General features: G+C 38.3%; 1 protein-coding gene across 1 annotated transcript; it reads left to right on the forward strand.

Annotated features, from left to right (window-relative positions):
* The first annotated feature begins 1,301 nt into the window (after positions 1-1,301).
* Positions 1,302-2,230, forward strand: LOC100813798 (uncharacterized). The gene is made up of 2 exons (XM_006605038.1): positions 1,302-1,469; positions 1,568-2,230. Exons 1-2 carry the CDS (start codon positions 1,302-1,304, stop codon positions 2,228-2,230), a joined length of 831 nt encoding a protein of 276 aa, XP_006605101.1.
* The last annotated feature ends 9,179 nt before the right edge of the window (positions 2,231-11,409 follow it).

Consider the following 11,409-nt stretch of genomic DNA (forward strand, 5'->3'; position numbering starts at 1 on the left):
TTTTCGTAAAGTTACGGAAACTTACGAATTTCGTAACGATACTTGTTTTCTTTCCGTAATGTTACGGAACCTTGCGGATTACATAATCATCCCCTTTTTGACTTACGGAATGTTACGGAACCTCACTTAATTATGCAACGATGCTTCCATTTGATTTCCGGTGTGTCACGGAAACTTACGGATTGTGCATCAATATTTTTTTGGTTTTTCGGCATGTCCTGGAATTTCACAAATTGCCTAATGATGGGTGCCAAGCACCTCACGAGGACCAAAGAATGGTCGCACGTTATCGAGCAAAGGTCCCCGGACGAAATTAGGGTATGACAGTTGCCCCTCTTTACTTGTCTTTTATTGGAGATAAAAGGAAAGTAAAGATAAGACACTAATTTCGTTCCTCTCGATTTGACGAGAGTCGCAAGTGACCATAAAATCTCCACATGCAAATGACTTGTTGTTCCCAAAATTTCACAAATTGCCTAATGATGGGTGCCAAGCACCTCACAAGGACCAAAGAATGGTCTTCAGAATCGATACAGCTCAATATTTTTATTGACTGGTTGAGACCGCGGTCCAAGCAGCTTCTTGATGCTTCTGTAGGAGGAAAGATCATATTAAAGACCCTTGAAGAAGCCATGGACCTCATTGAAAATATGGCTGCAAGTGACCACGTAATTTTGTGTGATAGAGCCCACATTCCTACCAAGAGAAGCCTGCTAGAGGTTTCATCACAAGATGCATTGTTGGCACAAAATAAGTTGTTGTCCAAGCAATTGGAAGCATTGAAAGAAACACTAAGTAAGCTACCAACTCAATTAAATTATGTACAACCTTCACCCTCTGTTGTTTTGCAGGTTGCAGGTTGTGTCATATGTGGTGGAGCACATTAGTCTGGCTGTTGTATTCCCTAAGAAGAAACACCACATGAAGTCAACTACATGGGGAACCAGCCAAGACAAAATTTCAATGTAGGTGGATATTTCGGATTTCAGCACGGCCAGCCATATAATTCAGAGCAGGGACAATGGAGGAATCACCCTGAAAACCAGTTCAACAAAGACCAGGGTGGTCCATCTAACATGCCACAACAACAAGGGCATAATCTCTATGATCGAACAATGAAGCTGGAAGAGACTCTTGCTCAGTTCATGCAAGTATCTATGTCAAACCATAAGAGCACAGAGTCCGCCATAAAGAATCTGGAAGTCTAGGTGGGACAATTGGCTAAGCAATTGGCAGATCGTCCGTCTAGCAACTTTGGAGCTAATATTGAGAAAAATCCAAAGGAGGAATGTAAAGCTGTCATGACTAGAAGCAGATTGGTGACCATGAATGAGAGTGAGAATGGAATAGGTGTAGAGAAACAACAGCTGGTGTCTAACCCAGTACTTGACCATGTGGTAGAGTCTTTGAGTGAATCTGAAGAAGAGTTGGAGGTAGAAGATGAGAAGAAGAAGGAGACAACAATAAGAGTGAGTGAACAAGAAATAAATGAGGAGAAAAATAAAGAAAAAGAAAAAGAAAATGAAAATGAAAAAAAAATGAGAAAACAAAAAAAGAAAAAGAGAAGGTAGAAGAGAGAAAGAAAAGCAAGAGTGAGATTTCAAGGGAGAAGAAGAGAGAAACCACTCCAGCTAAAGGCAAGGAAGTACCATATCCTTTGGTACCTTCCAGGAAGGATAAGGAGAGACATCTAGCCAGATTTCTTGACATCTTCAAGAAGCTAGAGATCACAATGCCATTTGGAGATGCTCTCCAACAAATGCCACTCTATGCTAAGTTTCTGAAAGACATGGAAACTAGGAAGAACAAGTATATCCACAATGACACTATAGTTGTGGAACGAAATTGCAACACTGTTATTCAACGTATCCTACCATGGAAGCCTTCAGATCCAGGAAGTGTCACAACACCATGTTCTATTGGTGAAGTTGCAGTAGGCAAGGCTCTTATTGATTTGGGAGCCAACATTAATTTGATGTTGCTTTCCATGTGCTGGAGACTTGGAGAGCTGGAGATAATGCCTACTCGGATGACCTTACAGTTAGCTTATCGCTCCGTCACCAGAACCTATGGAGTGATTGAAGACGTGTTGGTCTGGGTCAAGCATCTCATCTTTCCTGATGATTTTGTTGTAATGGACATTGAGGAAGATGCAGATATTCCTGACACTTTAGGTCGTCCATTCATGAATACTGCAAGCTGTTTGGTGGATATGTGGAAAAAAAGTTAGAAATGAGTCTAGAAAACCAACAAATCAGCTTTGATCTGTTCCATGAAGAGAAAGATTTGCCGGACCAAAATGTTTGTTCAAAGGTGAATGTGATGGATGAGAAAAGATTGGAAAAGAAGGTTCTGGAGGTGGGAGCCTTGGTTGATCCAGGATAACATGACGATTCGTCAAGCTAATGATGTTAAGCGAGCGCTTGCTGGGAGGCAACCCAATCATTTTTAATTTTGTTTTGCTTGCATTTAGTTTAGTTGTTGCTTGTGATTGTGTGTTTTCAGCTTTTTTAATATTGAAAAAGGGGGTTCATGAACTTTGATGAAGAGGTGAACAGAAAAAGAACTTAGAAAAATTTTCAGTTGTTCACTCGCTAAGCGCGCTAAGCACCAAGTCTTCACGCGTTAAGCAAGCCCTTGCTCACTGCTTTAAGCCCAATTAACTCTTTGGAATCTAAATTTCTCGCATTGGGCTTAGCCAGGTGATGCGCTAAGCGCAATTCCCTCTCTATTTTGAAAATCTTTGGAATAGCGCTAAGCACAAGCCATCACTGCATGGAGGAGAATGTTTATGCGCTAAGCCCCACCTTTGGCGGCTAAGCGTAAATTGCAGGACCAATCAGAGTTGTAGACAGTGCTAAGCGCGTTTCCTCGCGCTAAGCCTAAATATCTCCCGAGAATTTGAAAAATTTGGAATTAGGCTTAGTGGGAAGATAGGCTAAGCGCATGTCTATTTTAAACCCAAACATCATATTGTCTCGCTAAGCGCGGTTGTGCGCTAAGCGAGCAATACGAATTGTGCTTAAAAGTAATTGCTAGGCAGTTTTGCATTTTCACCAAAGCTTTTGCATTTCCCAGTGCTCTGTATTCCTCACATTCCTTCTGTTTTGTCCATCAAGTCCCTGCATTCCCCCACATTTTGCTTCTTCTTTGTAGTTCATACTTCACAATCCAAGTAAGCATTTTCTGTTTTGTTTTACTTTCCTTTAAAGTTGCAAACCATAGGATAGAAGATTTAATTTTCAGGATTGTACTGTTGTTAGGTTAGTGTTCTTAGGTTTCGGGTTTACTGTAGACAATGTAGTATTTAGGTTAGGATTTTATAGTCCATTAGGGGCCTTTGTTGGGAAAAAATGGGGTGAAAACCCCTGTGTATTCCTGGAAATTACAATGAACGCACTAAGCGCGCCTGCTGTGCTTAGCCAGTTCATTGCATATGATGAATATTTTGATTTGCAGATGATCGCGCTAAGCCCGACCCTGTCACGCTAAGCGCGTTCATCCCTTTTGTTGAACATCAATGTTGAACTCGCTAAGCGCGCCTGTGCGCTAAGCGAGAGTAGTGTTTCAGACACTTAGAAATTTTTCAAAATTTTGTTCAGTGCTTAGCCTGGCTACTAGGCTAAGTGCAATTTCGTCTCTGTTTTTCATATTTGGGGCATGTGTTATGTTTTTGTGATGTTGAGATAAGCGCGCCTTGCTGCGCTAAACTCAAATCTCTCTCTGTTTGTGAAAATTGTGGATTTAGGCTAAGCGCGCCTACTGCGCTAAGCCTATTCTGGAGAAAAGTATTTTCTGAGTTCTCATGCTAAGCGCGTGGTTGTCACGCTTAGGCCACAAACAAATTTTCATAAGGCGCACTAAGCTCAACCTACTGCACTAAGCGCCTAGTCTTATTTTTAGTTTTATTTTCTGTTTTTCAATTGTGAATAACTCCTGTTTAATCCTGTTTTATTGTCTATTTCTTTTTAGATGGCTTCCTGCAAAAGAAAGGCAACAACCTTAGCATCTCAAGCCCTCTATGACCGCTCTAGATTCACATCTCAGGAGGCATGGGATTGCTAGTCTGATATAGTGATTGGCAGGAAGATCTTGCTTGAGAGAAATGTCATGATTTACCATACAGAATTTGATGAATTCAAGACTGAGCTTGAGAGAAGGAATTGGCACAAGGAGCTAATCAATTTCATGGATGGGAGCATCGATGTTGCCATTGCTAAGGAGTTCTATGCTAACCTTTATGATCCTAAGGATAAATCACCTAAGCAGGCGAGGGTGAGAGGCCACTTAATTAAGTTTGATGAAGACACCCTCAACACCTTTCTGAAGACCCCCGTGATCATAAAGGAAATGGAGAACCTACCTGCTTACTCCAAATTTTGTTGTTTGAGGCCAAATCCACAGGAACTGGCATCCCGACTATACATCCCTGGGAGGGGATTTGAGCTTAATGCTGATGGGCTGCCATTGAAGATCTTGTGGAAGAATCTGACCACGCTCGCTCAGACATGGAGCGTTTTATCATTCTCCAACCTAGCCCCTACTTCTCACACGTCTAACATCACACTAGACAGGGCCAGGTTGATCTATGGCATTATTCAGAAGATGGATATGAATCTAGGCTACATTGTCTCAGTTTAGATTTCTATGATAGCTCAGCATGACTCCTCAAGGCTGGGTTTCCCTGCCCTCATCACTACTTTATGCAAAGCCCGGGGAGTCACTTTTGATTCATTGACTTTTGAGAGTCTCAGTCCAGCCATTAATTTGGCTTATGTGAAGAAAAACTGTTGGAACCTTGATGACCTCTCGGTCACTTTTCGGGAACCCTGAAAGACCAAGGGCAAGAGGTCTGAGGCTCCACCATCTTCTGCTCTCCCTACCCCAGCTCCTTCTACTTCTACTGCAGCTCCATCTGCTCTTGTTTCATCTTTACCAGCTCCAGTTTCAGCTCCTTCGACTTCTATAGCAGCTCATTCTACCCCAACTTTATCCACTCCTTTGCCAGTTCCTGCTCCAGTTTCTACAGGACCTTCCTCAGTCAGCTCCAATACTTTACTTGCCATGCTATAGAGCCTTCATAAAGGCCAGATCATCATCATGTAGTGCTTACAAAGCTCAGGCCTGCAACCTATCATGAACGTGGATAAGTTCATTAGCCGGGTGGCTTGGCCAGGAGTCCGGCCTTCTCCTTCGGGAGGGGGTGAGGCCTCCGCAACCCAAGAACCTATGCCAGAGGAGGATGAGCCCATCCCTCCTGAGCCATTTGTTTATGAGACTGATGCATCTAGTGCTCAGGAGGAGGTAGCATCACCAGAGCCCGTTCCTCAGTCATCTCTAGCTACAGTTCTTGATGATATGCCAGAGCCATCTACACCAACATCAGTGCCTGACCAGTCTATTTCTCAGGACCCACTATCTGCACCGGTGTTGGACCTTAACGAGCATGCAGAGGATTATTCACAAGATGATTGACAAGATCTTTAATTTCTTGCATTTTGAACAGTTTTATTATTATTCTGTTTTTAGTTCATTTTATGTTTATGTTTAAGTTTCTTAAAATTTCAGTTCAGTTTTTAATTTTAGTTTATAGTTATATTTTGTTTGGTAGCTTGTATAAAAGCATGATTGAATAGTACATTGATTATATTCAATGGTTTGATGTTTGATTTTGGAAATCAGTGTTTGTTGATTGGTTTGAATGGATCGATTGTATGATTTGAGTGGATTCGAATGCATAAATCATATGCCTTTATTAAGCATGCAGTCATTAGAAGAGAAAGAGCATGAAACTAGGATTATGACTGAAAATGTTAGTCGGTTTGCCAGATTGATTGTGAAGGAATGCGTTAACCGTAACCCGGTGAGAGTGTGATCTTAATTGTGAGAGAAACGACTAACATTGGGTAATGACTTTTGCATGAATCTCTAAATTGTGGAATGAATGCATGAATCTGAGGATGATGAAGGCCATGTTTTGCATGAATCTTTGAATTAAGGGGGAGTGAACGACACAAAAGGATATTCTTTTTACTCCTTAACTACAGATGGTTGTCATCATCAAAAAGGGGGAGAATGTGAATCATGTAGGTTTTGATGATGCCAAAAGTGTTTATTTGATGATGTCGCAACATGCCCTTTTGCGGGCGAGCGAGGCGTGGCTCACGGGTGCGCTTTCCAAAGGAGGAAAGATGCGCGGAGTCGCCACCAACGTTTATTTGTGGAAAACGTCGGAAAAACCGAAGGAAACCAGTCGAAACGAAAATTCTAAGTTCGGGAGTTGTATTTACGTTTGAGGAAGGTATTAGCACCTCTCACGTTTGTCTCAAAGGACAACAGCCTATTTTTTAGAATTGTGGAAATTGCATTACCTTAACTTTTATTTCTTTTTATTTTGAGGTCGACAAAAGCGGGGCTCTTGCTCCTACGTACCCTCTATCGAAGAGGAAATCAGACCTACGTAGTTCTTTCTTATACGTGAATCAAGTGATTCTTTTTACTTGAAGGGTGATCATTTTAAGGCGTTGGACCTTAAAAATGATCCATTTTACTTGGTAAGAAACTCAAATGATAAACTTTCAAAACCCTATTTTTTGTGGACTTTTTTGTGGACGAGCTTGACTAGGCCAGTTGATTTTAGCCTTAGTTTCACTTTAGTTATTAGTCAATTCGATTAAGAATGAAAAATCCCAAAGAGAAAACATCCGATTGATTTTTTCACTTCATTTTACTAAAAGGTATTTTTTGGATTATTATATTATTATTTTACCTCTTTTTTGATTTCCAACGTGGTTACGGCACGACCGAACGGTCGAAATTCATTTTAACCGAAATTAACGGATGATACAATTCAAATGATCGGTGGAAATTTATTTTATTTTTAGATTAGGCAAGAAAACGACTTAAATAAACGGTTAAAGCACGTTAAAAACGGAAGAAAAGAAAACTGAAAGTAAACGAAATTAAAGTGAAAGTACACAAAACAAGAAATGAATTGAAAGTCTCGGATTCGAAAACTTACCCGTTGAAGAACGAAGAACGAACGAAGAACGGATGAAGAACGGTGAAGAACGACGAAGAACGATGAAGAATTTCCACAGAATCGCTTACGGAAGCGTTACAGAAGCACTTCGACTCGATTTTTCTTCACGAAAACGTGTTTTTTGCCCAAAATAGCCGAAATGCATAGCCAAAGGGGGCTTCAACATTTTGAAACAGCTCCCCCTCCCCTATTTATAGAAAAAAAGGAGGTGCTTGCCGCCTAGAGACTTAATGAAGAAGATTTCTAAGCGCACCCGAATTACTAAGTTCACCCCCCCTTTTCGTATTTTACGGAAAAGTTACGGAAGCCTTACAGAAGTGTTTTTGAATTTGATTTTCATCTTTTTTCTCTTCCCTTTCACCAATGTTAAGGGGAATATGATTACCCAAGGTTTTCGGAAATTTTACGGAAGTATTACGGAAGCCGCGGAAGCCCCGGAAACCATTTTTCAAAAACGTGGAGGAGCTTGCCGCCCAGTTGCTTCCTCCTTAAGCAACCCAACTTCCAAAATGTTCCGGAAGGGCCTAGATTTGAATTGCTATTTACACCACTATCTTGATAAGTTCACCCCCCTTTCCCTTTTTTGGTGATTCTTTTTCCGTAACGTTACGAAACTTTACGAATTTCGTAACGATACTTATTTTCTTTCCGTAAGGTTACGGATCCTTATGGATCATGTATTTACTCTTTTTTAGCTTTTGAAGAAGTTACGGAAACTCACGGATTGCGTAATAACACCTCCTTTTGGTTTCCGCCACATTACGGAATTTCATGGATCGCGTAAGCCTGCTTCCTTTTGATTTCCGGCATGTCTCGGGACTTCACATATTGTGAAACAAAGGATGCCAAGTATCTCAAAGCGGCCGATCAAAGGTTGCATATTATCAAGTAATAATCCTCGGACGAAATTAGGGTATGACAGATGAGCACAAATTAATTCAAGTCAACAAACAAGATCAAGAAAATCTAATATAAAGACTTAGTCAATTTGTTAAAAGAATCTCAACTTGATTGCTATAGTTTGGCCTCAAAATGACACAAAATTATTTGAATTTTGATTTATGTAATCGATTACCATAGTGGTGTAATCGATTACCAGCGAAGATTTCTAAGAAAAATTATTAAAAAGTCACAACTCTTCAAAATACAATTGTGTAATCGATTACCAGAATCATGTAATCAATTACCAGTGAAAAAGTTTCAGAAAAGTTTTTTTTGAAAGACACATCTTTTTAAACTGTTTTTGAACAGGCATAATGGGCCTATATGTGTGTGTGTGTGTGTGTGTGTGTGTGTGTGTGTGTGTGTGTGTGTATGTGTGTGTCTCTTAACTTTGAAAAATGAGAGAGAATTATAAGAGAACTTAATTGTCAAAATCTCTATAAATAACTATGGCCAAACACTTGCAAAATTATTGAGAATTCTTCTAGGATCTTCAAATTGTATCATTTTCTCTATAAGGAGAGAAATCAATCTATTCATTTCTTAAAAACCCAGTTGTAATTAAGAGACTATTTGTCTCTTGGTGTGTGAGAAACTTGAACACAAGGGTGAGGGATCCCAAGGTGTGTTAAGAGATTGTAAAGAATTTACAAGGATAGTGTAAAATCTCAAGTGGGTTACATGAGAACTGGATGTAGGCACGAGAAGTGGTCAAACTAGTATAAATTGAGTTTGCAATTCTCTCTTCACTTATCTCATTTATTTTAGTTGCAACTGATTTTATCTTGCATGTTTAAAGAACATTGATTAATTTAATTGTTGTTTCTTCTGCATTCTGACCTATCATTTATCATTTAAAAGGGGATTAAAAACTTGTTAGTCGATATTTTTTAAAACTTAATTCACCCCCTCTTAAGTTATTGAGGCCACTTGTTCAACACATATCTTTTTGGGTCCAACATAGTTAGTTTCCTTAGACATTTGTTTCTTCTTATGGATTCATGTGAACTTGGAGTGTCCAAACTTACCATAGAAGCCATATTTGTTTGAGACAGACTGTGACTTGGAGGATGATGTTCCATTTTCAAAGCCTAGGCCAGACTTGTCATGAGGATGTTGATGGAATTTCAGAAGAATGGTGACAGTCTTTGAATTTTCCAAGAACTTCCCAAAGTCTTTAGTAAGACATGCTACTTCTTCCCTTAGTTTTTCAACAGTGAAAGTTTCGCTAGTCTTAATGGCCAAGCTCAGACTTTCTTCTAGAGTCTGGATCATCTTTTCAAATCTTCATTTGATTTCCTTAGCTCAGTGTCTTAAAAAGCAGAAGCTTTGAATTTTTCATTAAATGTTTTGCACTAAAGGGAAATCATATGACAGTTATGAAGAAAAACATCAATGGGCATATCCTCTTCATCGTCTGGTGATGCACAAGAAGAAGTATCAAATTTAGAGCAAGCTTTTACCTCAACTTTATCGTCTGTATCTTCCATGAGATAGATGTTGGCTTGTTTATCGTGTGAACTACTTCACTTCTCACTCTCTGAGTCATCCAAGGTAACCATCCGAATTTTATTTTTCTTGTCCCCAAAGTATCTTCTCTTTTTTAGCTGGGGACATTCAGCCTTCACGTGTCCAACTTTCCTACACTAAAAGTAGATGATCTCATTGTTAGGCACTGGATGATCCGTACATCTTTTTTTTTTAAACAAAGATATAAATTTTTGTAAACCATTTTGTTGCATGTAAGTCAATAGGTTTAATGTCTGGAAGCAACATATGGTAAGACTTATTCATGAATAGATACCTCATCTATTGGAAGAAAGAAGTATTCGTCCAGTCCATCCAAACACTAATTTAAATATGCACAATTACTTGTCTAAATTAGTTAATGTTATATTATATGATTCTATTTAAAAGGAACATATCTTCGAATTTATCATATATTTCCTTTTATATGTCTAATGACTACTTTGAGTTATGAATGATAGTTGTGAAAAGTTCTGATCTAGTATCAAACAAAGATGCACATGATCTGTTTATTCCTGGAAAAGAGATCAAGATCAACAACAATCACATTATTCAATGCTGAAAATCTTCTCCATAACTACAAGCCTCTCCTTGTAAATAGAATATCAAGTATTCAAAGAAATAAGACATAGAAGTACAAAAAAGCGAAAAAGTCAAGCATCAAGAAAAGAAATAAAATAAAATCATCTTTTTTAAAGAGTCCATTGTTAGTCAATGAATACGACTAACTTTTGTGTAATAAATCTGTGCAAATTGTATCTAACTCCTCCCATTTATGGTTATTTTGTAGTGTTGTAATTACTTTTTGTTAAATATAGGTAATAAGTACTTAATACTCCCATTTTGTGTATTTAATAATCATTTCCTTTCAATTTCAGGTTAATTAGGCAAGTTTGGGAAGTGCTTATTTTCAGCTTCTCGCTAAGCCAATCTGTCGGCTTAGCAAGCCATCCGCTGAGCGCACCACTCTTGAGGCTGAGTGCGAGGAAGAATATGGAAGAAGGATTGTGGAAGCAATGCTTTCCAAGATTATTTTGATGATGCCAAAGACTCAAGTCAAGAATCAAGAGTCAAGCAAGTTTCAAGAATCAAAGAGTCGTTCAATCAAGATTCAAGATTAAAGTGAAGATTCAAGAGAAGACTCAATTAAGATAAGTATTAAAAGAGTTTTTCAAAATATTGAATAGCACAATTTTGTTCAAGAGAAATTTTCAAAAAGAAAATTTTTTTACCAAGAGTTTTACTCTCTGGTAATCGATTACCAGAAGGCAGTAATTGATTACCAATAGCCAATAATCTTTTCAAACTGATTTACAAAGCATTAATCGATTACCATGAGCATGTAATCAATTACCAATGTTTTAAAACGTTAGATTTCAAATTTCAAGAGTCACAACTTGTGATAAAACATTTTCAAATCATTTCAAACTTGTGTAATCGATTACACAATACTTGTAATGATTACCAATGTTTTTAAACGTTTTCATTTTCAAATTTAAACATGAAGAGTCACATTTGTTGATGTGTAATCGATTACACTACAATGGTAATCGATTACCAATGACTTATTTTGAAAATTAAATTACCAAAAGTCACAATTCTTAAAGTGACTAGTTTCTGAAGATTTTTCAAAAGTCACAACCTTTAAAGTGACTAGTTTTCAAAAGAGTCACAACTTTTAAAGTGACTAGTTTTCAAAAAGAGTCACAACTTTTAAAACGTGACAGGTTTTGAAGAAATTGCCAAGGGTCATAAACTTTTAACTTGAGTCATCAAATGACTATAAATATGTGACCAAGGCACAAATTTCAAAGCATGCATAAAAGATTTCTTTCATTCATTCATTCATTCATCTTTCAGAAAGTTTTTGTTCAAAACTTTCTTTATTCAAGAAAGTT

The sequence above is a fragment of the Glycine max genome, chromosome 19, assembly GCF_000004515.6.
Source record: "Glycine max cultivar Williams 82 chromosome 19, Glycine_max_v4.0, whole genome shotgun sequence".
Lineage (NCBI taxonomy): Eukaryota > Viridiplantae > Streptophyta > Magnoliopsida > Fabales > Fabaceae > Glycine > Glycine max.